Below are 27,069 nucleotides of genomic sequence, written 5' to 3'. Positions count from 1 at the left end.
CCGTAGTGTATTACATAGAAAGAAAAGAGAGACAAGCAAATGGATTGCCTGTCACATATTGCGTATTTGCCGTACCAACAAGCTGAGTTGTTTTATGAGATCACCAGCGTAATGAAGGTGGCTGCAGTAGCGTTGCTTATCACTAGGAACCAAGCTTCGAGGCTTCAAGATGCAGGACCGAGCCCTGATCGACGTTACGTAACGAGCAACAATGCCCTCTGTAAACGACCTTCCAGCGAACGATTTCGACGGCAAATGAGCGCACCTGAACGTAATACGCTCGGCTGGCAAGTGGAGCTTTGCATTCCCTTAAATGCAATTTCTTTGTTTTGTGTGTGTGTGCGTGCGTGTGCGTGTGTAACAGCCCGACCAGTGCTGAAAGAAACGTGAAAGGTCAGAGGTAGCGGCAGGTGTCCTTCGGCGTTTTCTTCTTTCTTTATTACCTTAATTACGTTACTTAACACAGCTGACGAAAAGCAAAAAAATGGAAATACCGTGAATAAGAAAAACAACCATCGAAACACTATACGATAAAGGACAGCCGGTTCGGTACAAGCTAATGTGTTGGCGCCAATTACATATATTATTTTTTTACATATAAGTTTTTATATTCGCTGGAGCCAGGGAGGCAATGCTTGTCAACATCGATGAACATTATGACCACATTTCGAAAGTGATTACACAGAAAGAAAATACTGATGTCGGCGGCAGTGTAAACAGTCAGGCGTCTCGATTGTATGCTGTACGCTCCAGCACCATAGCGATGTCGAAGGGTACAACGTCCCTGATTTGCTCCCTAGTCTTGCCGCTGTGCTCGCGAGGCAGTGCAGTCACCTCTAACAAGCTAGCTCCCACCTGGGCGTTACTGTAATGGGGAAAAGCCTCCCTACGTAAATGTCGACGCAAGATTTGCTCGCTCCGTACGTTACTTGTAACCCGAGCGCGTCTGATAAAAACCAAGCAAAAAATAAATTGCTTTTAACGATATTCAAGACCGCTCAAGACGCGCTCGTGTTTTGCGTTGCAGTTTTAGCAGATCACCCGCTACGACTAGCGAATGTTTAGGCTTGTACGCAGGTACACAAATGCGCTTTTAGCAGATAGCGGATATTAAAAGGCTTTCCTGTCAGGCTGTTTAGCCGATTCTGGCAGATTCGTAGCTTTGCTTTAACGAACTCTTTTCATTGAAGGTGGTGACGTTGTGCGTTCTACAATGTCCCGTTAGTGTAGCAATGTGCGTTCTCCCCATCACATTAGAATAGCGATAAGCAAGGCCGGATAAGTTTGAATACTTCGTTCCTACTGGCATCGCAAAATTCTATACCGTTGAATTATATTTAAGAAAAAAAATTATTAAAGGCCAGTCGCAGTTCAAGTTTTAATATTGTTTGCCATCTTGCGTTATTTAAGGCGTGTATCTCTTTTTCCATTCATCTCCAATTTGAGTGCGGGCTCCGGGGTCGGAAATCAAACCTGCGACCCACTCAGCAACAAAACGCCACTGAGTTATCGCACCGAGTGCGAGTACTTGTCATAGAAGGGGGGCTGTATGGTACAACACCACCAGCTGCACCAGTTTCCTTCCACATTATTTTAACAGGACACACAAATAGATATGTTCATATCTAAACACGGAGTTTCGTAGTTTTGTCGCCACTAGCTGTTTATATCACTTATACGATGTTTATTTTGATATTATTCTTGTCTCAGTTTTGTTTTGTCGTTTATGGTGGCGCTTCGCGCAGATTTCCAAGTTTTGGTGCATCCTTTGTTGCTGCTCCTTGGCGGTCCGATCTGAGACTGCAAGCGGTGAAAGCGCCCATGCAAGATCGTCATGCATCGTGAATGTATAACCTTGCAGGACTTCGGTGCTGGGGCCAGCACACGCGGCTGCAAGCTTCTGCCTGCAACAGCGCGTGGTTACAGCGAGCCAATGGTGCCGTTCCACTTGAAATTGTTCAAGGGCAACCACCAGGTAGGGCAGTTGACGGTCCGATTGAAAGATTTGAATAGTGAAGAAATCAAACGCTAGATTCACAAAACTTAAGTGCATATATAGGTGTGCTGTTTGTGAAGACTGAAATTGAATTGTGGAATCAGAACGGACACGTCTTTCTGCAAATTCCTTTTCCATCCCCACCTCCATGCACTCACTTTTTTTTTCAAGTATACTTTCAAGTATACTTGAAAAAGTTGAGATGGGGAGCGGAAGGAATTTGCGCGCACGGATGTCCGTTGCAGTCCTGCCATTCGATTTCACTCGTGTTACGCACAACAGATCACTTTTGGCATTAGTTAATGTGACACTCGTTATTCCGAAGATAGGTTTATGAAGTTGCATAGTGATCTAAGATGGCTTCCATGTGAAGATATGGGCACAATGTTATCAGAAGATTTCACTCTTTTGATATTTATATAGATGGCATGCTGATCAGAAATACGCTCACATTTTTGTCAAGCTAAGGGTCCTCAATTGTAATCGATAGTTTAGTTAGGAAGTGCAGCAAACACACGTAAGTATCTTGGAAAATATCTACAAAGACTCCAAAGCTACCTTAATTCTCCACAAGTGGGAAAATACCCATCAACAAGAAGGGTCAGGCAAGGAGACATAATCTATACAATGCTATTCACTACATGCTTAGATGTATTCAAGTTATTAGACTAGGAAAGCTTACTAGTGAGGAGCAACGGCGAATATCTCAACAACCTTCGCTTTGCAGATAGCATTGTTCTGCTCCGCAAAACTGGGAATGACTTGCCACAAATGATTGAGGTTCTTAACCGAGAAAGTGTAAGAGTAGGTTTGAATATTAATATGCAAAAAGCAAACGCAATGTTCAATAACATGGCAATGAAGCAAGAATTTGTGATCGCCAGTCAGCCTGTAGAGTCTGTGTAGGAGTACGTTTATTTAGGTCAATTGCTGACAGATTGAGAAGAAAATATGCATATAACAAAAATGGGTTGTACATACGTCAGGCATTACCAAATCCTGACTGGGAGCTTACCACCGCCGCTGAAAATAAAAGTGTACAATCATTACATTCTACAGGTGCCAACATATCTGCTAGGAACTTTGATATTAACAAAAAGAAATGTTTGAGAAGAAGTTAAGGACGGATCGAACAGCAGCGGAACGAAAAATGTTAGGCGTAACGTTAAGAGACAGAAAGAGAGCGGCGTGGATCAGAGAGCAAACGGGGATGAATGGCCGATATTCTAGTTGACATTAAAAGAAAAAATGGAGCTAGGCAAGCCATATAGTGCATGGGGCACATAATCGGTCTACCACTAGAGTTACAGAATGGGTTCCAAGGGAATGGAAGCGCAGTATAGGGGACGGCAGAAAATTAGATGGGGGTGATGAAATTAGGAAATTTGCACGTGCTACTTGGAATCAGCTAGCACAAGGCAAGGTCGATGGAGATTACTGGGAGAGGACTTCGTCCTGACATAATAATAACATGGCGGTGATGATTGTGATCCTAACGATGACTGTGATCATTTATCCTCGAACGTAGCACCCTCGGTCATCTTAGCGCAACTTTCGCAAGAGTCGCCAAGGTCTGCTTGGTGTAGCACGTTTTAAAACCTACATAGCACTGTCGAAGATGGGCAGCTGGGATAAATGCGCTGTCTGTCATCGCGTAAATGGTCCTCCAATATGGGAACTGTGATGGCATCAATTCAAGTAATCTATTACAATACATCCGGAAATACTTACCCCCTCTCAGGCGATCGAAGAACGGCAGGCTATATTCAACTCTGCGCCACATCTATGCCACCCGGTGTCCGTGGTGATGCCGCTCTACGACTGGCGCAAGGCCCTCTCGGTCTGGTTTTATTTCAAAACCCACTGGTACATCTTCAGCAAGCCGAACCTCAACGATAACCGCTGGCTCAGCAGCGCCAAGGTAAATAAACCGAAAAATGCTGTAGACATTCTCTCTTCTTTTTTTCTTTTTTTGCTTAATATGTGCCACATGTTGTGTCGGAAGAGGTTATTCCTATGTCTCTATTTCTTTTCATTGACAGTCTGTTGTATATCGACCAATGTCTAAGACCCCAATTTTCACTGTTCGCGCTTCACGCCGCGACAACAATGGCCTTCCTATGGACAGTCACTTCAGAGACAAGTTTTGTCCGAGAGTATATCATCATCATCATCGTCGTATCGGCGTCGTCGTCGTCATCATCATCATCATCATCATCATCATCATCATCATCATGATTTATTTTCACCAGTAAACACGCGAAGTGAAAAAGGGAGAACCGGAAAGAAAGCCGAAATTTCTTCGACCTGACAAACTCTAGTCTCCCAGACAGACAGTGGAGACAGACACCACCCGTGTCGTTTTTGTGTTCTCTTCCGTTGTACCCGTCTTTATTTGCGGTCAATATGATGTGCAGTAAACACCAACTAGGCCAAACTGAAGTTCTGGAGACAGCGGAGGGGCTGGTGCACCAATACAATAGTTCGTAAAGTGTTGACATAACAGAACTTTAATACAGGTACATGTACATATTTTCATGTTATTATATAGAAGCTGGTTATAATACAGTTGTGTAGAATAACGCCCACTAAAATACTACAATTTCTTATCGTGCATGTTATTATTTTTGTAATGTCTTACCCTACATACCCTATACCCCATGATCGTTTCTGGCTGTTATAATGCCACTTGAATATTCTTACCGGTACAACACATAAAAGCTCGCTGCAGGCTGCGTAGATCACAAGTATTGCTACTGAAATAAAGGCAACTTATACACCAGACGCAGCGTTGGCCAATACTGATAACACATTGCGCCCTTACAGTGTGTATAGTCAATTGTCGTCTGTGTGTGGATGACCGATATCTTTGTATCCCATAGGAAAGCAGAGTTATCCTCGTCGGGCAACGCGTCCTCCCACTGCGTCTGATGAATTATTTAATCACACTATTTCACAACCTATAATTTCCACCTGCGTTCATTTTTAAGACGTGGCTTTCGCAACTGCACCGTCATCGGTGCGACGTGACATGCCAATCTTTCACGTTGATTCGATACGCGAAACCACCGGCAAGGCACCTACAAATGTCTCATTGCGGAGAGAACTTGTCGGTGGCTATGGCAGGCAACGAAGTTATCAACGGTTGCGGCATACTGAACCATTAAGTATACTTACGCCGAAAGCCGACCAGGCTGGGTGATAAATAGCTGGGATGGATCAAGAAATCCCGCTGCAGCCTAAACTTCCTGCGCAGAGCACTTTCGTGTATTCTTTCGTTACACATTTCTTTCATATATCTCACCTCCTCCCCTTCCTCCGCTTGTTCACAAAATCAAAACACTCTGTTTTCGAGCGAGGCAGTCACGGCTCACGCGGTCACATCTCTTTTCCCACCAGCTTGCTTTTCTCTTCCTTTTTTACAAGTAGTAAATAAAAATCAATCGATCAATCAGACGCAGGAGTTGCTGCCCCTTCTGCGCAAGGACAAGCTCGTAGGGTCCGTGGTGTTCCGCGAAGCCACCATCGACGACATTCGCATGAATGTGGCGCTGGCGCTCACAGCCGCACGCCACGGTGCTGTTGTCGTCAACCACGTAGGATGCGAGCGCTTTCTCAAGGATAAATTCGGTCGCCTACGCGGTGTTGTTCTGATAAACAAGCTGACCGGAGAGAAGTGGCCTGTGCGCGTAAAGTGTGTCATCAATGCAACGGGGCACAGTGCAGACTACCTTCGGCAGGTGAGAAAGGAACTTGCTTCAGTGAAAGTTCGCGGGGTGAAGTGTTGCAAAGTGATGTTCACTTACTGACCGAGTCAAAATAGATAGATTGCCGTTGAGAAACCCACGCGAGTGACCTGTTGACATTAAAGCCGAGCGAAAGCCTATCAAATATTCAAATCTTAACTGACGTCTTGTATTTTTCTGTCTTACCTCGTTGCCACCTGCAGAGAACGGGTAAGAGCTCCGAAACTTCATTCTACCCTTTCGACTGTCCTGGTGAATGACTGCGTTTGTTTCATTTATCCTGCTAGGGTAATAATCATTCGATGGTCCCATCGCAGCTATACAGGCTTGTCATTTGTCGCGCAACCATTGGCAGGGTAGAGGTCTGCCCCTTTATCTTATCGAATCATCTTTAGAAGTTCCGTTGAAGCTAACGCCGCTGTTATAGAACAGAGTGTTCGGGACGTCCTGTGCAAGCAATTATAGCCTTGGAAATGAGCTCGTGGGCACTGTCCGAACGACATTGTATTTATTACCTCAATTTTCAACAAGGGATTCTCCCTCTGGCTCCAGTCTATACTACCTCAGCCTTCAACTGCACTCTTCTACACTTGCAGGCGGACACGCCGTCGGCCAAGGCGATCGGAAACCCGGTGTTGAGCACATACATGGTTCTACCCTGGCATTTTGGCCACAAGACGTGCGCCATCCTGACGGCCACCAACAAAGGCACGCTGATCGCTATGCCCTACCAGGAGCAAAGCCTCATCTCGGGCTCACACAAGAAGCTCGATTTCACTCAGGCCGGAAAACCAACGCACGAGGCAGTCAGCAAGATGTTGCGAGACTGGAACGAGCAGCTCGACATGAACACGGTGACAGCGAGGCTCAGTGAGGTGAGCAAGCTTGCTGTCCGTGGCCGTGGTGCCCGCAGACTAAGCGGTGTTTGGATGCTTCCATACAGGATGCGACATAACGAGTCGAACAATGAGCGCTTCCACGAAGAATTCTAGCAACGCGTGAGAGCGCCATGTGAAAGTCCATAAAAGCATCTGTAGCCGGGACGCTGGCGTGCACCCGACGAAAATTTGCTGAGACGGTTCGCAGGGTTGAAATTCGCCTGCTGTGATCACACGCAAACATTAAGAGGAGGAGGAGGAGGAGGAGAAACATTTATTAAAAAGAAAGGACAAGCAGGTGTCTTTCTGCTTGTGCGGGAGGCGCCCTTAGTCCAGGGCTCCTGCGGCTCTTGCTGTCTCCCGGGCCCGCCGCGCCAGTTGCTGCTGGTTACGAGGGTCCGAACTAGTCAGCACGGCCTCCCACTGCTCGGGTGTGGGGTTGGGTATTTGCGGGGCCGCCTTCACGTTGGGGCACGCCCATGTGGTGTGATATAGGGAGGCGTAATCATTACAAAGGGGACATTTGTATGAATATAGTGTAGGGTGTATTGCGTGTAGTCTGCTTAGATGGGGGTATGTGTTGGTTTGTAGTTGTCGCCATGTTACGGCGTCTTCACGTGAGAGGGTCTTGTGTGGAGGCGGGTATTGTCGTCTGTTCAATCTGTGGTGTTGTAGTATGGCGTTGTATTGTAAAGGTACGGGCTCCATGGAGGCGGCCGTATCCCTCTCTTGTGGCGCCCGGGAGGCATGAGCTCGGGCTACAGCGTGCGCACGCTGATTTCCACGGAGGGACTCGTGTCCTGGAGTCCACACTATTTCAACGTCCGGCAATTGGGAGGCTTGTTTGAGGAGTCGGTGGGCTATTGAAGATATTCTGCCTCTCGCGTAGCTACGGCAAGCTGCCTGGGAGTCAGTAATGATTGTGACGTACTCGTTGGTCGGACTAGAGGTGATGGCCAAGGCGATGGCTGTCTCCTCCGCTACGAGGGCGCTGGCAGTGCGGACCGTCATCGAGACCACCTCTTGTAGGTTACAGTCGACAACGCTGGCCGTCATGGCTGCCTTTTGGGGGTACTGCGCGGCATCTGTGTATAGTGTGGTGGGGAGACTGCCATATTTTGTCTGTAGAGTTTTAGCGCGAGCTTGGCGACGATCGGCATGATGTTCCGGGTGCATGCTTCTGGGGATAGGGGCTACCTTGATGTGTTCCCGGAAGTTGGGGGCCAGATGAATGGCTTGCTCGTGGCCTTTGCCGTGTGTGGGGTAGCCTAGGCGCGCTAGGACTGTCCTTCCTGTTGGTGTGAGGGCTAGTCGTTCTCGTTGGCTTGTGAGGTGGGCGTCTATAATTTCTCTTATAGTATTATGGACTCCTAGGGCTTCAAGCTTGAGTGTCGCTGTTCCTGGTGGTAGGCCGAGCGCTTGCTTGTAGGCTTTCCGAAGAAGTACGTCTAATTGATCAAGTTCCTTGGGAGTGAGGGGCAAGTACGGGGCAGCGTAGGCAATGCGGCTGATTATCAGGGCCCGGACGAGCTGTATTATGTCGTCTTCTTTCAGTCCGTATTGTCTGGTGGTGATACGGCTGACCATTCGCATGATTTGGAAGGTGGTCTGCTTGAGACGTTGGATGGTGTATGCGCCTCCGCCGTCCTGTTGTATGTGGAGTCCTAGAATGCGGACGCGGTTTACTGTGGGTATTTCTTTGTCGTCGAGGGTGAGTGTGATTTGGGGTAGTTCAGTGAGTTTTCTTCGTGATTTCTGTCGAACGACTAATAGTTCTGACTTCTCGGGGGAGCACCGGAGACCACTTGTTTTTGCATATTGCTGGACGGCGTCGGTCGCTTGTTGAAGGGCGTCTTGTTTCTCTCCTTCGGAACCAGTGGTGGTCCAGATAGTGATGTCATCTGCGTATATTGCATGCCTGATTCCTGGTATTGCGTTGAGTTTCTCAGGTAATTTCATCATAGCAATATTGAAAAGGGTGGGTGATAGAACGGCACCTTGTGGGGTTCCTTTGATGCGAGTAGGTAACGTCGGGGTTCTGAGTGAGCCAATGCCTATTGTGGCCATGCGGTTGCTTAGAAAGGCGCGTATATAATTGTAAGTATTACGACCACAGTTCGTGAGGCTTAGGTTTGTAAGGATGGTATGGTGAGCCACATTGTCAAAAGCGCCTTTGAGATCGAGTGCTAAAATCGCTCCGGTAAGAGGGACGGTGCGGGGGGTGGCGATGGCACGGAAGGAGGGCTCTTACTTGAGCCAACCGACTGCGATCAGCCATACTAGACACGGACTCATCCTAAAACATTTAATCCGACATGGCGTTGTGCTCTTGTCTCGCCAGTGCAGGGTTCATGTTAATGCGATCGGGTTTAGCTCGACTGGTGCTAGCGGAGAAGGAGGGGGGGGGGGGGGGGGAGCTGAGAATAAACAAACAGAGTCAACCCCAGGCGGCCCGAAAAAGAAAACACGAGCAGAGTATAGAGAATTTTACAAGTGACTGGGAAAGCAAGACCAATTCAGCTTTTAATAAGCGGAGGTGCTTACACAAAAAGACGAAGACGACGAGCGTTAGGCTCACAGCATGTTGCGCGTGCTTGACCTCGAGGCCACTGCATATCCTTTGAGCTGCATGCGCAGCGCGTGCTATAGGTGTTCGAATTCTGTCGGCTGCAGAGACGCGAGCGCGCTGCCCAGGAACCGTGCACTTTGACTTGGAACTTGACAGACGGCAGTGGAGGCACGAAAAAGGTAATTTTGCGGCCACGTGGTGACGTCCGCAGAGGGTCCATGTAAAGTCGAATTTAGTTTATCGCGAAGCGCGCATCCGAACGTGCCATGTCACCAGTTGACAATCAAGGCAGTGAAGGCTTTAGGGTAGTACTGGAATTCACGATGTTCTTACATCAAATAAATTTGAGTTGGCCTTGAACTTCGAGTACGAACACGTCCTGGAGGCCGCCCAGCGTTTTGCTGCTTTGGCCGCTGGCCGTCGATATTCCAAAACTCGCCCATACGGTCGTTGTCTTCGGCAAATGGCTTCGCAACGGGCCAGTAGCGCCACTACACTGCAGTGTTTGCGTAGCGGGCTCTGTATGTTCTGTGCTCGATTCACAGAATTTCACTAGTGAAAACTGCTTTTGACTTGACAGCTCTTTCATTTCGCTCGCTACCGCAGTGTGGAGCCTATATTTACGAGAAACAAGTAGCGATGCCTTTTTGAAAGCTTACACGTGATTTAGTGGCAATTACAGCCCGGCACGGATGAACGCAGGTGCTGTCCACGTGGACTTCCGTGACCTCGGTGCAGGAGAGCGCGACGGGTCGTGAGAAACCGGTGATCGAAGTTAGCCAGAGCGGCTTGGTCACTTGCACTGGCGGCGCTTGGACTTGGAACCGGCTTCTGGCGGAGCGGGTCGTGGACACGGCGCTGGCGCACTGCGAGGAGCTGCAGCCCTGTCGGCCTTGCTCCACCAGGGCCATCAAGCTGGAAGGGGCCGCCAATTGGTCTCCTACTCTGTACGTCCAGCTGCTGCAGAAGTACCGCCTCGAGGCAGACGTGGCCAAGCACCTGGTCGACTACTACGGCGACCAGGCGGCGCTACTGGCGCGCATGGCCGCGAATTCACGCAAGGGCTCACGCTCGCTCAACCCGGGGCAGAGGCTACTGCCGCGACTGTCTTTCATCGAGGCTGAGGTAAGCAGAGAGCACGCAAAGGTCCAGGCCCATCAGATGTACCCCGAATTAAGCACGCGCTGTTTCGAAGCGCCGGTAATTGGCCCTGCACATTTCGTGGTCACCTTAAGACCGTTTTTTCGTAGGCGCCGCCTTATTGTGAACGCAGTGGCGCCGCCTATGAGCAGCGCCATACTGGCTTGGGTGAAAGCGGTCTTTTGCATGGCAGGCATACGCTCGGCGGTAGGTTCTGACGTTTGTTTTCGCGGTCGTGTGGTCTATTTAGTGTGACGTGCGTCTTCTACGTGGTAAGCGGTTCTGTGAGACGTGCTGAAGTGGTTTAAGGCGTCATGGCCGGAATTCCTGCTGGCGTTAAGGTGGACGGGACACGTAGCGCGATGTGTGCGCGCATAATTGAGCCTACAGTCAGCGTCGGAGATCAATTATGTATTTATTAATGTTGCAATCACTAATCTGATCTTATTGCAGTATTACTCTCTATTACTAAGCTGCGGTTTAGGAGCCATGAAATATACGCGACGATCGTAACAGCGTGGGTACCGTTCTGCTACGATAGGAGCTGTGATGTTATACTTTGACAAGCGTTCAACCTGTTCGCTGCAGGTTGCATTGCGTGACTACTTGGTACGATGGATGAGGTTTCCGCCCCTGAATAAAATAGTTTTTACAAGTAATAGCAGCATACCTTACAGTCTGAATTAAGCTTGTCCAGCACAGGGATTGTTTACGAACTGCGCGAGCCTCCTAAGCAGTGGTAGGTGCTGGATTATATATCTTTGTTCTATATAATGCGGTACAAGCATAAGACATCAGCGGTTATATATTTATAAACGTTGTGCGGCGTGTCTATGCGAGGTCCTATTGCGGCGTTAGCCCGTTTTCTCTTGCTTTTTCGAGAAAAAGAATGATAACCGAATTTTTTTCCGATTGTGTTCGTTCCGTTCTCTACGACGCACTAACACGTATTACGGAAATTTGGTCCTCAGAAATAGGCAACGCATTCTTTTTATGCGATCCCTCTCATATATTATGGCTGTATGCAGGCCAAAAAGGCAATGCCGAAGCGCACAGCTTACATATGTATCGTGCCGGTTCACCAACCGCAGTGATCGCTGTGTTGAGCAGCGCCATCGGCCTCATGCAGGAAGGCTAGCGTAGACATATGGTAATTTGGAGCCTACTAGACTTGAAGTGCGCGAGAACGATGCCGGTGCATCACAAATATTTGATAGCGCCTGCCGCTTAAATGTTTCGTGGTTGCCTTACGCGTACGCGTAGCAAGACGCGTATCCCGTGCTGCGTGTGGTTGCGCCTTTAGGTTGGCCGTGCGCGAGCATGCGCTCTTATATGCTTTATGTTTTACTCTCTACGCCAAGCGATCAGATAGTGAGCAGATTTACCATTTCATGCTTCTAATACAGAGACACCGTTTTTTTTTTTTTGTTGTTGTTGAATTAAAACCGATATAAGCAAAATAGTTCAGAACACATACCCACACCGCGACTGATAATGTGCGTACACCCTGGCTGATAAAGCGCGTCACATTTTTGCGCCCCCAAGAGATATTTCCGCCTACTGTAGTTATCGATGAGCCGAAAGGCTTCCCTGACGACCTTATATGAACGGACATGGCGTAGATATCACAAAGTACCATCTAAAACATCTCGAAATCGTTCCGCAGCACGCGACAGCAATACTTTCAAGCAGCGCCGCGCCAGATCGCCCAAGCCAGAGAGGCGGAAAGGCTCTCCGCGTGCACTATCCTCCTCGCCCGATGAAGCAGTCTATAACCCAGTGACTTTATTTCTCGAGTCCTATATACAAGGCTGGGTCGCATGGCCAAGTTGAGGCATTTGGGCGGACAAGAACGCCTCGTGGGGAAGTACGAGCTTTTAATGCGAAGCATTCTTTGGCTCATCCCAGGCATATAGAGGTAGGTAGGTTCCTGTCTCGCCTAGTTTCATAAAGAGGAAATGCAGGTGTCCAATGGTGGGATCGAGCCTCTGAAGCCACGAGCAGCCGCCCGACTCTAACCATTAGGCTAGGGTCGCATGCAGTTTCTCTCATGTAAACGTCAACTAGCCAACCAGGGGCGTGTGTCACTTCCACGGCATGAACTATATCGCGTGTGCAACTTTCTGTGGCAATGAAGGGAAAGCTACGCAGGCAGAACGCGCACAAGTAAGAGCGCTTCTGAAATAAGTTCCACCGTTCTCATGCGCGTTAGCTTAAGCTGGGGAAGGGAGAACGTAAAAGCCAGAACATCAAAATTAAACAAAATGGCACCACTGGGCGCGAAATTCCACTTGTTATTCTGCTTTGCTCTTCTGAATCGAGGCAAATGCGAAACCGTCGCACGTGGGAGCTATGTACTCTGATCCCCTCCCCCCAGTATCTGTTCGAAGGAACCGAAAGCACTGTCAAACGCTGCTGGACTGCTTGGCGCGGTGACGCAAGTGCAAAAGCTCCACCCCCGCAGATTTTCCCCACATAAAGCTGTCCCGCAAGAGTAGTTTCTACGTCCTTGCCACTCTTTTTCTCTCCTGCGTCACGAGCGTGCGAGCGTGTCAATTGCTCCTATTCTTGCCTCGTGGCAGCTAACGCTTTGAGACGCTGTGTTATAGGCAGCACCGCCATCCAGGTCGGTCCAGGTCGTAACGTTTATTACCGGAGCGAAAAAAAAATAAACAAAAATGCCGTCGTTAAGTCGCCGTCGTCAAACTATCGTCGTTGTCTTGCTTCTGTCGTCACGCACAGGCTCACGTCAAACACAACAGCTTGCTTTAGACGAACACGTTAAGTCGTCTATAGTAACTCTTCGAAGAACGCCAAGCGGTGTTGGATTCGCGAGGTATGCTGTAAAGGGTTTCACATAACAGTCGGCTTCCACAGTGCGCGGGGTCAGAACTTCTTTCTTTTTTTTCGCTCAGGTGCGACACGCGGTGCGCCACGAGTACGCGTGCACGGCGGTGGACGTGCTGGCGCGGCGGCTGGGCGTGGCGTACGCGGACGCCAACGCGGCGGAGTGCATGCTGCCGCGCGTCGTGGACATCATGGCGGCTGAGCTGGGCTGGACGCCGGGGCAGCGCGAGGGCCAGATGCAGCAGGCGACGCGCTTCCTGGAGGAAAACATGGGCCTGGCCGTGTGCCGGCCGCACAGGCACGCGCCCGTGCTCAGGCTGGACTCGAACGAGTTCGGGCGACTCGTGCGTCTCTTCCAGTACCTCGACCGGCGACAGGTATCGTGTATATATAAGGTTAAGTCGCTGCACGTCATCGCGTTCGACACTGAAAACCTCGACACAGTTACATGCTGCCGCCAGCGCCGTGTTAGCGCTATACATATAGCTGTCGTGCGCTTCGTACAGGAAACGACAGAAGTTTTGTTTTGGACGCAAAATTGATTCTTTTTTTCTTTTCTAGTCGACTACGAATCGTTCAAAGGAGCATATAAAGAAGTTCTGGCCATTAGATGTGAAGGTATTTCCTTGGTATACCTTGTGGCGCAAGATACATTTCTTGAAAAGGGACAGAAGAAATGAAGACGGTGAAGCGCCACTCTTCCTTTCTTCTGTCCCTTTTCGAGAAATATATTTTGCGCCACAAAGTGTACCTAGAAAATCTAAGCACCAACTTGCCCAAGAAGAAGTCCTTTTGGATGGGAATGTAATAGTACGGGGGGCCGATTAGTTTGGGCGGTCGTTTCCCTGTTCATTGGGAACGAGTCAGGCTCACGTGGTCGGGCCGCGCAGGAGTGGGCCGGCACTTTCAGGCCTCAGCGCTTTTACTGTGGCGTTATCTCAAAACGCCACGACTACGACAGAAAGCCATGCTATAAATGGAAAAACAAACATTTTGGCAGAAATCATCCCACAATGGGTGTCGATATTAATGAGATTAGCATTCAAGCAATCCAGCGACACACCGCATTCCTAAGGACACCGTTAATCACAATCCGTAGCGATCATTCTGAGATTTCCATTACTCAGAGGGTTCGCTACCGATTGCCCGCATCCTAGGCTTATGTGAGAATCGGTGTTAATTAATCGAAGCGAAGCACAAATGTTAAATGTAAATATAATGCAAAACGAAACGCTTATGACGAAATGTTTGCCCAAAATCACGCAAATAGAATGTGCTTCTACGCGCTTCTCGGTAGCCGACTTCTGAACTTTAGCGCAACGCTCCTCGCTCAGTGGACGTTCAAACAAGACGAGAAACCTCGCTCAATGCACCCTCAAGTCCCAGTTTGTTCAATTCTTTTTCTACACTCTACTGCTCCTGTTCGGACTTTTAATTCCCTTCTTGCATATTGCCCTGCTTGCCTATTCGGGCGCATACCCAATCTGTGGCACTTGCCAAGAAGAGGCCTATATATACCGAGTGGAACGTACACAGTCGCCCATGTTGTCTATATTGGGGCAGATGTATTGAATGCCACGCACCCAGTGCCAATGAATGATCTTGTCCTGCTTGTCCATTCGGGTGCATGCCCCATTCTGGGGTATTGGCCAAGAAAAGACGGATTTCCCAGTAGCCTAAATTTTCATGCGGTAGCGGTTGGATTAGCAGCACACCAAAGTGGCGTTAATAACACAAGAATGCTAATCACATTAAAAATACTGGCCGCGCAGTGTCGTCAGCGTTACCCTCAGGACAGCCACAGGCAGTCGTGAGTAGTTTATCTGATGCAAGTGAATATACCCGAGTGAGTGAGTGGACACCGGATCAGAGTGTATTCTTGAATAAGGCTCATAGCTTGCAGGCCATACGTTAGGCAACTGCATGGAAGTCGTGTGGGGACATTGTATAAGAGGCAATTTGCGTCACTCTCTGGAGTAGCGTGTTGTACGCATATAAGCGTATGGCTAGGCAACCATCTCCAGCACCCATTAGATAATCTCTCTCTCCATCGTGTGAGAAAGCGTTTATATAGGGTGGGAACTCGAATTAGAGCGGTTAAGGCTCCGAAAGCCCTCGCGACTGTCAGTGATGGTCGAGTGCTTCGTAACATTATGTTGACATGATGCCGGTTAACATACGTACTGTACATATACATTAGTCGCCCTCCGCACGAAAGGTATACAACAGAAAACATTGGCAAAATTCACAAAGCTTTTCCCTTGTAAGTGATCTTTTCCATTGGCTGGCCGCCATCGTTAACACCTTGTCCAGCATCAGGACTGGCTAGAATTTTCTCTTACGAACATTTCTAGCGTGAGAGCTTCTTGTGCATAGTGGTCTAGGTCCCTAAAGGCGCGCAAGTCTTGGTGGGGTAGTCTGGCGAGTCTTCAATACTCGAAACAAACTTCATGCTGCCGCAATTGTGATTGTCCGGCAACGGCTGCCTCCCAAACAAGCGCAACGACGTTGATATACCCCCTGATTGTTTGCGCACTTGAACGCCACAAGTGAGGTCTTGCGAGTAGGTAAGAAAATTGCTTATACGTTTCGCACCACACTCCGTCCAGCTCAAGTTTGAAGGGCCACATATTGCTTGGTGTACAAAAGCCTATATTATCTCGGCTCAACGACGACGCTCCAATCGCTGCACACATATCCCCGCCGCAGACGGGCTCGGTGTCGCTGCGGCGCCTACGGCCGCACATCCTGGGCGAGCAGTTCCGGCCCGAGCCGTGGCTTCGCGTGATGATGCGCCGTCTGGTGGACATCATCACCGCGGCCGACTCCGAGGCGTACCTGCACAACGACCTCTACGTACCGCCGCTGTACCGGGCCTCGGTCGAAAGCGGATCCACCAAGGGCACCGAGGCCTTCACCGAGAAGGCACGCGAGAGCCCCGACGCCCAACCTACATCGCGGCGTTTCCGCAAATTGAAGTTCAAAAATTCAAAGGATGGAAAATATCTGTATTAGTAAATTATCCAATATCAAAAAAGTGAAAAAGAGAGCTACTCTTGCAGTGAGAAGTCTGATAAGCGAGGACAGACGCAAAACCTAAAGTACGAATCAGGTCGCCGCGACGTCATGGATTTTGACGGTCTCTGCTCGGGTAAACTTAATTTTTTTTTTTAAAGTAGAGATGGACTACATTTTATTGTAATAGAGCCATCGACAGAACGTAGCAAGTTTCAAGTGCATTTGCTGAGCCACAATTGCCCAAATACGATTAGGTATACCTTGAAATAAATGACGTCACACTGCGGTACCGGCGCAGGGTGGCCTGGCACGAAATTCAAAAAGACGATACTTTTGACGTTCGTTCTCTCTTCATATAATCAACCAGTTAAAATAAAATTAACGAAAATATAGTTTTCAAAGAATACGTAAGAGAAGACACACCAACCGCTTGGTGTGTCTTCTTCTCTTACGTCCCTTCTTTTTTGTTGCGCAATAATACTTCGGTAATGGATTACCAACTTACCCGGAATGCTGCTCTCATTAAGTTCAAAGAATACTTTGTCAGTCTAAACTGATTTATTTTTTTCCTCTTAGCATGCACTGTAATAATTTCATGTTTCGCGATAATATAGTGTAGCATAGTGTAGCATAGTGTAGCAGCGCTTGTAGCGACATCTTGCGGCGCCGTCTTTCAACCAGGTTGACCTGGAAATATCCTCGTATTGCGCATCATCTTGGTAATACGAAAAATGGCGAAAAATGATTGCACTGTGCACGCACTGACTGAAGTCTGCCGCCTCCAGACTTCTCCGGCTAGGTATCCGGTACTCCGTAAATGAAATATGTACGTCAGACGAAAGACATCTGCAGATTCTGCGTAAACTTATCATTTCCAGAAGTAGTATATGAAAATATTTGGAATCGTGCTGGAACTAACACGGCACGCTTTCAATGGCCGGGGATTATCGCGACATACTGCAATGTCGTAACGACAAGCCCTGCTCATGCCCTGCAAAAAAAAAAATAATAATAATAATAATAATGAATAACGCAAAGGACTACGTAATTAACAGTGCGTGCGTTTGCGTGTGTGCGTGCGTGTGTCACCGCACTTAATCTGTTAACCACGACCATTGCGTACAAGATGCGAATGCGGCTTGCTTAGTGAGAAATCTAGTCGTGGGCTCGATTTAGCTTTGCTACAGCTCCTGCTAACTTTGGCTAATGTGCCCGAGGATCTAGAGTATTAGTGGTGTCACGATAACACATGGTGCAACTACTTTTACGTCGTAGTCTGGGGCGTGAACATTTGCGTCACCATGAACAGAATTTGTTTTCTTATATCAGGCACAGGCGTCGTCCAAACACATACTTGCAGCTGCCTTCTATGACGCATGAAGTGATTAACAGTAGTCGAACAAGGAATATCGCGAGAGCCAACGTTTCGACAAGAGTATTTTAGTGTTAGGTTGTCTTTAGTGACATCCCCTGTCCGACCATTGTTACTCCCTTCAAGTCTCCACCTACCTGTGAACTTCTGTCTTGTTTGAATTTATATGAGGTATACATTTTAGTGCGTCGCGGCAACCCTTTGCAAGAATTACCCGTTCAACATCCCGGGAACTAGCTTACCTTACTATACATTTTAACTGCATTGAATATACTGGCAACATAGCGTGTTTCAATCTAAGCCTGGCACAATAACAGGGCAATGACGTTCAACATGGATACCTTATTTTACATTCCAATCGACTGAGTTCACTCGTAAGGATGTATGAAATTAGCCGACTGGTTATATAACTGAACGCTTCAGCTAAACTATCGAAACTCCAATTTACCTATTACTGTCAGTTTAAGTGCATTCAATACACTAACGACAAGCTGCGCCCACTGGGCATTTAAGTCGCTGACGGGGGGATGAAATTTGAATAGCGTACATCACGAGTAGCCTGTCGTATATACTGAGCTAATGTATGGGGAACTATATGTAGTCAAAACAGCAGCTTTCAGGCGTCAGCGACAAACGTATGCTCATTATTGATTGCCGAAGTCAAACTGGCATTTCTTGCACTTTGGTTTTCTTTTTCTCTATTATTTTCAAGAATATCACGGTAATTTTAAACTTAAACCTCGTCTGCACTTATTGACACTCGTCTGCACTTATTTACCAAGACCTGTTGACTTCCCACGGATGTCACGTTGCTATGTAATTTTTGATGACAAGCTAGCTTTAAGGCTGTTAATTCACTGGGACCACGAGGGTGTTCTAAGCGGACTGTACTGGTTGTCATAATGTACTATTTTTCTTGGGAATTCATGATTGCCAAGCTACTTAACACTGCCTACTGTTGCGTTTCGCCTGCGACACGTGGTTTTGCCGGCGCGACGGCGGCGGGGCGGCGGACATTTTGGCCCGTTCGTCGTCACCGCAACACTCATCGCCAGGTGTTTCCAGGCGCGTCTGCGGCGATGCGACCGCCTAGGGATTTCGTTCCAGTCATTGTGCCCGAAACAGGCGAGGCCAAAGCAGGGATCTCCTTCCAGTTATTGGGCCCGAAACAGGCGATGCCAAAGCAGGGATCTCGTTCCAGTCATTGTGCCCGAAACAGGCGATGCCAAAGAAGGGACCATCTTCTCGTTACAGTCATTGTGTCCGACCGGCAGCGCCACGACAGTGTGCTGCGCAGCGCCACGACAGTATGCTGCGCAGCGCCACGACAGTGTGCTGCGCAGCGCCACGACCAGGTGCTACGAGATCGTGCGCAGCGCCACGACATGGTGCTACGGCATCGCTACGACAGTGTGCGTCACCATTAGCCCATTGTACATTCACGTGCTCGTCTTTTGAGGGGTTCCTTCTTGCCCTCAACTGCGAGAGTATAAAAACAGCTGCGCCCGGACGCCAGAGGAGGGCTCCGATTTCTTCAGTTGAGTGAAGTGCTCTCCCGTCTCTCTACTTCGGTCAAACCTGACCGCCAACTCTTTGCGATGTTAAAATAAACAAGTTGTTTCGTTGTTACCTGTCGACTCATGCTTTGCCGGGACCTTCGGATGCTTGCAGTTGTACCCCAGGCCGCCAGGCCAACGCTACCCTTGGGGCTTGCGACCCAGGTACAACCACGGGCGTCAGCGCCGAGTTCCCAACAGATCGTACCAGCAGTCCGATCGAAACATCTGGTTGCCAGCGGTGAGATCGCCTACGACTTCAAACAACGGTCTGCCAGCGGCGAGATCGCGACAACGGAGGCCAGCAGCAAAGAGATGCAGTTGACTGTATGCTGAGCAGCTCAACGTCGATCCGGGAGCAGTGCAACGAGCCCTGTGTGACGACTGGTTGCCTGCAGCGGAACGACTGCGCGGAATTCCTGCCTGCGAGGTTTGGTGAGTGCGGGACTTTCTTCTACTGAGCTTTGCCAGGCTTTTTGTTAGTGTCAGAAACAGAGCTGGTAATTGTGGTTGTCGTTGCTGCCGGGTTAGTTTGCGGCAAGACAATAGTAAGCAGTAGAGAAAGCAGCATTCAGAGCAGCCATGGATTTGAAGTCGTTGCGCAAACCGAAATTGTTGGAGCTTGCAAGAGAGTTGGGTCTGGATGTCTCAGACAAACTAAGAAAACCTGAACTGCTAAAGGCTATTCTTGAGTTAGAGGCTGAGGATGACGAGCTGTCGGAATGCCTTGAGACTATTGAGGAGAGGTCAAAAAGACAGGAGCGCGAACTTAAAGAGCAGAAAGAAAAAGAAGAGCGTCAACACGCTTTGGAAATGAAGCGTCTCGAGGTAGAGATGGAACGCGCTCGTAATGGAAGTCAGGCACACGGTGCAGGAGAACGCGTATTGTTCAAAATGACTGACCTGATGCGGCCGTTTAAGCTTGGAGAGGACATTGGTTTGTTCCTGGTTAACTTTGAGCGAACGTGCGAGAAGCAGGGGTTCTCTCGGGAAACGTGGCCACAGCGCTTGCTCACTTTGTTACCCGGCGAGGCGGCCGACGTAGTCGCTCGCTTGGATAGAGAGGAAGCAGAGGATTTCGACAAAGTAAAATCGAGTCTGCTAAAAAAGTACCGGCTGTCTGCGGAAGCGTTCCGTCGGAAGTTTCGGGAAAATGAGAAAGGCAAAAGTGAGTCATATACAGAGTTTGCGTATAGGCTTATGTCGAACATGCAGGAGTGGCTCAAAGAAGAGAAAGCGTTTGGTGACCACGATAAAGTTCTGCAGTGTTTCGGGCTAGAACAGTTTTATAGTCGGTTACCGGAGAACGTGCGATACTGGGTCTTGGATAGGCCAGACGTGAGTACGGTGGCTAGAGCCGCTGAGCTAGCCGAGGAGTTTGTGACGCGTCGAGCTCGCGGAGCTAAGGACGGTCAAAAGGGTGAATTTGGCTCGAAGTTTGAGAGGCCGAAGTTCACACCCATGAGAGCAAAGGGGGACACGCGTAGTGCGGATGCAAGTGAAAGCAGTCCGACCAAACGTAAAGAGACGGCGGCAGCCAAACGCAGAAAGCGGTTCGAGATGAGGCGAGCGGGCGTTTGTTATACATGCCAGAAGCCGGGTCACTTTTCGGCGCAGTGTCCGGAAACAACACCAAAAGTTGTGTTTTTTTCAATAGGCAGCACTGACGAGAACATGAAGCTTCTTGAGCCTTACATGCGAGACCTCCTCGTAAACGGGAAAGAGTGCCGAGTGCTTCGCGATTCCGCAGCTACGATGGATGTAGTTCACCCGTCTTACGTAGAACCCCATATGTTCACGGGCGAGTGCGCGTGGATCAAGCAAGCCGTGGAAGCTCATAGCGTGTGTCTGCCGGTAGCAAAAGTGCTTATTGAAGGACCTTTCGGAGCGCTTGAGACAGAGGCGGCAGTGTCATCTATGCTGCCACCCCAGTACCCGTACCTATTTTCAAACAGGTCCGATCACCTCCTGCGCGAGAAGGGGCTTTTGTTTGGTGAAGCTAGTGTTCAGGCCTTAACCAGATCGAAGGTTCGGGAGCTCGCTGCAAAGGCGGTAGTTGCGGGGCCGACGTTATCAAACAACGAAAAAGGGTCAGAGGCGCAGCAAGCCGATATTCAGAGCACGCCCGAACTGAATAAAATTGAGTCTGTAGCGTTGAAGGCGCCAGATACTGGAGAGGAAAATCCCGATTCGGGAAAGTTAGAAGAGCTATCTACTGATTTGCTCATCGCGCCTACGTCAGACGGACTTGATAGGTTGCTAAAAGTCAGCCGGTCGGCTTTGATAGCCGAGCAAAAAAAGGATGGCAGCCTGGAAAACGTGCGCTGCAATGTCAAAGAAGGTATCGCCAGGAAAACTGCGCGTTTTGTGGAAAGAGGGGGAGTCCTGTACCGGAAGTATCTAGACCGCAGAGGAGTGGAGTTCGATCAGCTGGTCGTGCCTCAATGCTATCGTCAGGATCTGTTGCGCTTGTCACATGGGGGTTCGTGGTCCGGACACCTAGGAGTTAAGAAAACTAAGGACCGTCTCTTGCAAGAGTACTATTGGCCAGGGTGTTTTCGGGACGCAGACCATTTCGTGAGGACATGTGACACTTGTCAGCGGGTGGGCAAACCAGGGGACAAATCAAGGGCGCCGTTGAAATTGGTACCTATCATAACGGAGCCTTTTAGACGGCTCGTTATTGATACTGTGGGACCTCTGCCGGTAACAGCCACGGGGTACAGACACATTTTGACTGTGATCTGCCCAGCGACAAAGTTCCCTGAAGCAGTGCCGCTTAAAGAACTCAGCTCAGTTGAGATAGTCAATGCACTACTGTCCATATTTGCGCGAGTTGGTTTTCCTGCAGAAATTCAATCAGATCAGGGCACAGTGTTTACTAGCGCTTTGACGACAACTTTTCTCGAAAGGTGTGGGGTAAAGCTGTTACACAGCTCAGTGTACCACCCACAGTCGAATTCCGTTGAGAAGCTCCACTCCGTCATGAAGCGCGTGTTGAGAGCGTTGTGTTTTGAACATCGAACTGACTGGGAGCTGTGTCTGCCTGGGGTGATGTTTGCTTTAAGGACCGCGCCGCATGCGGCTACGGGGTTTTCGCCAGCTGAACTGGTGTACGGTCGCTCGCTTCGATCTCCGCTTCGCATGCTTCGAGAATCATGGGAAGGTAGGGGCGACGACCCAGTCGTGGTGGAGTACGTGCTTAAGCTCCTCGAACGCTTAAGAAGGGCACAGGAGTTGTCAGGTGAAGCAATGACAAAGGCCCAGCAGAGGGCCAAGGTTTATTATGATCGGACAGCCAGGGCCCGTCGTTTTGAGGTTGGCGATGAGGTCATGATATTGCGCACATCGCTAAACAACAAACTAGACGTGCAGTGGGAGGGCCCAGCGCGAATTGTTCAGAAACTGTCGGACGTTAACTACGTGGTAAGTCTGCCAGGAAAGCGGAAAGCACAGCAAGTTTACCACTGTAATCTGCTCAAACCTTATAGACAAAGGGAAGCAGTGGTGTGCATGATGGTAAACGTTCCTGAAGAGCTTCCGGTCGAGCTTCCGGGACTAGGCTCAGTGACGAACAGGGAAGACACCGGTCAAGTCATTAGTGACCTTATCAGTAAAGCACCGCTGTCGCCTGAGCAGAAAACCGAACTACACCAGCTATTACAAGAGTTTCAAGGTCTGTTCTCTGAGAGGCCTGGTAGGACTTCTGTACTTACTCATGATATAGAACTTACCTCCACAGAGCCAGTACGATCCAAGGCGTATCGGGTGTCACCCCGCCAGAGCGATATTATGGAGGCTGAGGTAAAGAAAATGCTACAGCTCGGTGTTATTGAGGCAGGTGAGAGTGATTATACCTCCCCTTTGATTTTAGTTGAGGTACCGGGCAAGGAACCTCGTCCTTGCGTCGACTACCGCAGGCTTAATTCCATCACTAAGGATCAAATTTATCCGATCCCTAACATCGAGGAGCGCCTTGAGAAAGTTAGTAGCGCTCAGTTTATTTCCACCCTAGATCTTGTCAGGGGTTATTGGCAGGTTCCACTTACAGAAGAGGCTAGTAGGTATGCGGCGTTCATTTCACCAATGGGAACATTCCGTCCTAAAGTGTTGAGTTTTGGTTTGAAGAACGCGCCATACTGTTTTTCAAGTCTCATGGATAAAGTGTTGCGGGGACAGCAAGAATTCGCTTTACCGTATCTAGACGACGTAGCGATATTCTCCGCATCCTGGTCTGAGCATATGACACACTTGCGGGCAGTGCTAACCCGCCTGCGCGAAGCAGGCTTGACAGTAAAGGCTCCTAAGTGCCAGTTAGCACAGGCCGAGGTTGTCTACCTCGGTCACGTGATTGGTCAGGGTCGTCGCCGCCCCTCTGAAATAAAAGTGGCCGCTGTGCGAGACTTTCCGCAACCGCGCACAAAGACCGATATTCGGTCGTTCTTAGGTGTCGCCGGCTACTATCAGAGGTACATCCCTAGGTACTCTGATATCGCGGCTCCCCTGACGGATGCTCTAAGAAAGACAGAGCCTCAAACAGTCGTCTGGGACGAGACAAAGGAAAGAGCTTTTAGCGCCCTAAAGAGTGCCCTAACAAGCCAGCCTGTGCTACGATCGCCAGACTATACAAAAGGGTTCATTGTTCAGTGCGATGCTAGTGAGCGAGGCATGGGCGTTGTACTGTGCCAACGGGAAAATGGAGAAGTAGAACACCCCGTCCTGTATGCTAGTCGTAAGCTGACCAGTCGTGAGCAGGCGTATAGCGCCACCGAGAAAGAGTGTGCATGTCTCGTGTGGGCCGTTCAGAAATTGTCATGCTATCTAGCCGGCTCGAGGTTTATCATTGAGACAGATCACTGCCCTCTCCAATGGCTGCAGACCATCTCTCCCAAAAATGGCCGCCTCCTGCGCTGGAGCCTCGCTTTACAACAATATTCCTTTGAGGTGCGTTACAAAAAGGGGAGTCTCAACGGTAACGCCGATGGCTTAAGTCGAAGCCCCTAACGTAGGAATCAGCCTCAAAATTGTTTGTTACTGATGTTTTTCTTCCTGAGGCAGGATTTTTTTTAACATATTGCTTTTGTTTAGTGTTTCAAAGTGATGATATGCTTTCTAGTGCAATTTTTCAATTTGTGGACGCGTTCTGAGTGATGCTAGACTACTGTAAGGAACTAGGCAGTGGTATAAAAAGGGGAAAGAGCCTGGCAGGGCTTAGTGAGGGTTGTGCCGTGCTTGCTGACTGAGCGGTTGAGTTTTCAGCGTAGTTCTAACGCTTGCCGGGAACGAGAACAAAAATGTGAACTCTCCCGAAGTCACTTTGCAGTGTCCCGTGCGAACCTGAACGAGAGAACGAGGCCTTCTCTGTGCGCTGCGCTCAAGAAACGTCAAGGGACGCCCGACTTCGGTTATGAGCATCATCGAGCGACATCCCTCCGGACAGCGGATGCAGTCCCCTGTCCATCGGGATCTCCTTTCCCCGGCGGGGCGGTCTGTTGCGTTTCGCCTGCGACACGTGGTTTTGCCGGCGCGACGGCGGCGGGGCGGCGGACATTTTGGCCCGTTCGTCGTCACCGCAACACTCATCGCCAGGTGTTTCCAGGCGCGTCTGCGGCGATGCGACCGCCTAGGGATTTCGTTCCAGTCATTGTGCCCGAAACAGGCGAGGCCAAAGCAGGGATCTCCTTCCAGTTATTGGGCCCGAAACAGGCGATGCCAAAGCAGGGATCTCGTTCCAGTCATTGTGCCCGAAACAGGCGATGCCAAAGAAGGGACCATCTTCTCGTTACAGTCATTGTGTCCGACCGGCAGCGCCACGACAGTGTGCTGCGCAGCGCCACGACAGTATGCTGCGCAGCGCCACGACAGTGTGCTGCGCAGCGCCACGACCAGGTGCTACGAGATCGTGCGCAGCGCCACGACATGGTGCTACGGCATCGCTACGACAGTGTGCGTCACCATTAGCCCATTGTACATTCACGTGCTCGTCTTTTGAGGGGTTCCTTCTTGCCCTCAACTGCGAGAGTATAAAAACAGCTGCGCCCGGACGCCAGAGGAGGGCTCCGATTTCTTCAGTTGAGTGAAGTGCTCTCCCGTCTCTCTACTTCGGTCAAACCTGACCGCCAACTCTTTGCGATGTTAAAATAAACAAGTTGTTTCGTTGTTACCTGTCGACTCATGCTTTGCCGGGACCTTCGGATGCTTGCAGTTGTACCCCAGGCCGCCAGGCCAACGCTACCCTTGGGGCTTGCGACCCAGGTACAACCACGGGCGTCAGCGCCGAGTTCCCAACAGATCGTACCAGCAGTCGGATCCAAACACTACACATGTTGCCGTATAAGCTTTTGTCTAAAACCTGCCGCGGCGGTTGTTTAGTCGTTAAGATGTTCTGGCTGTTGATCGCGAGGTCGCGGGGTCGATTCCATAAGTGGCCGCTCCCTTCCGCCGTAAGGAGTGGAATACGAAAAGGCTAGCGTAACAACGTTCGGGTGCACTTTAAAGCAGTTCACATGGCTCACTTTGATACTGTACGCTCCAATGAGGGCCTGTGCCGCATTACAAGCATTAAATACTGAAATGACAATCCATTTTTAATCAGGTTAACTGAAAGAGCAACCAGGACCTTCGAAGCGAACAGCACTGCACAGATTACCAGGCCCCATAGCAAACTTTTTTTATACGCTGAAAGTTGTTACGTGTCCTGTGGGGAGCGTTCTGCCGCAAAAAATTTTTTTTCAAATCGACTCCATTAATAGCCGAAACAGAAATATTTATTTCAGGAGGCGAGCTTCACCGCAAACTCTCTCCACTTGCCTTGTCTAGCCTCCGCAAGCGAAATTCCTTCCCTGCATTCTCTCATACCAAATCTGAGCTCCTGAATTGAAACGGGTCGTTTACACGAGAGGTAGCTGGCTTCTGACGTCGTGTCTGGTTGCTTTTTACCATTTATTACTATACAGCTAACGTTCTGCACACAGTTTCCAACAAGGCATTCCATATAGGCGGACAAATTGCAGTCATCATCTATAATACGATATGCCTTCACATAATGCACGCACGCACACACGTACATGTGCACATACACACAGGGCATAAAGCCATTCTTTGGGTAAAATATGATTCACTGTAACGTGAAAAGCTCGATAACGGATGTATTTCGCGCTACCGCAAATCACGTTCGGTCATTACCAAATATCCCAATTTTCTGTCCTGGAAAGCATTCTTTCGCACGCGATGCCTATTCCAGTTTCTATTTTATGATTATACATATATTTTCATCGAGCGCATAACTTTGACCCTGAGGCAGGAAACGATGTGTAACTAGATGCGAATGTTCTAAACTCACATCGACGTACTTTTTTTAAGTTCAGTTCCGATGCAATTTTTGGGCAAAGCGACAATTCAGGCTGTCCGAGACTATGAAAGCCTCCCCCGGTCGCCGCAGGTGGAGGCCCTTTCCAAGGCCCTGCAGCTGAACGCCGACACGCTGGCCGAGACCCTGGACGAGATGGAGAGCGCGACGAGCGGCAGCTTGGAGCTGGGCGACTTCCTGCTCTTCATGAACAACCTGAAGGTGTGCCTGCACGCGCAGCAGACGAGGGCCGCCAATAGAGACCCGAGCATGAACGAATTGGTCGAGCTGCGCGGAAGCGACACACTCGCCCCGCTGCCGAGCGCGCCCACCGTCTACACCATGTAAGAGGGCGCCGCCCAGCCCACACCCTCCTCCGCCTGGACGGGCGCCGCACGGCGCAGCGCCCGAGTCGCCCGGTGAAGCGGCGGCGCAGCGGCCCCCGCGGCGCCACTTCCGTCGCCGCGTTGCTCCCGTGGAGTGAGCGTAGCGTGCTGGGATGCGGAGTCGACTCGGCGTCACGCGGTGTCCGCGCCGCGTGCGTTTGTAAATTGGTCAATTCGGCTTATTTTAATATACATGTGTTTAGAAATTGGTAA

The 27,069-nt window shown here is 49.6% G+C and overlaps 1 protein-coding gene across 2 annotated transcripts; it reads left to right on the top strand.

Moving 5' to 3' along the window:
* Positions 1–1,022: 1,022 nt before the first annotated feature.
* Positions 1,023–27,069, top strand: LOC142582587 (putative glycerol-3-phosphate dehydrogenase, mitochondrial). 2 transcript variants are annotated; one of them, XM_075692459.1, is made up of 8 exons: positions 1,023–1,975; positions 3,738–3,917; positions 5,452–5,736; positions 6,339–6,617; positions 9,892–10,314; positions 13,245–13,553; positions 15,886–16,101; positions 26,564–27,069. In XM_075692459.1, exons 1-8 carry the CDS (start codon positions 1,835–1,837, stop codon positions 26,816–26,818), a joined length of 2,088 nt encoding a protein of 695 aa, XP_075548574.1. In that variant the 5' UTR covers positions 1,023–1,834; the 3' UTR covers positions 26,819–27,069. The 2 variants fall into 2 exon arrangements, with proteins under 2 accessions (XP_075548574.1, XP_075548575.1); XM_075692460.1 differs by lacking the exon at positions 15,886–16,101.

Source organism: Dermacentor variabilis, chromosome 5 (assembly GCF_050947875.1).
Source record: "Dermacentor variabilis isolate Ectoservices chromosome 5, ASM5094787v1, whole genome shotgun sequence".
Taxonomy (NCBI): Eukaryota; Metazoa; Arthropoda; class Arachnida; order Ixodida; family Ixodidae; genus Dermacentor; species Dermacentor variabilis.
The sequence above is the reverse complement of the archived record's forward strand: the minus strand, read 5'-3'. Positions and strand labels throughout refer to the sequence as shown.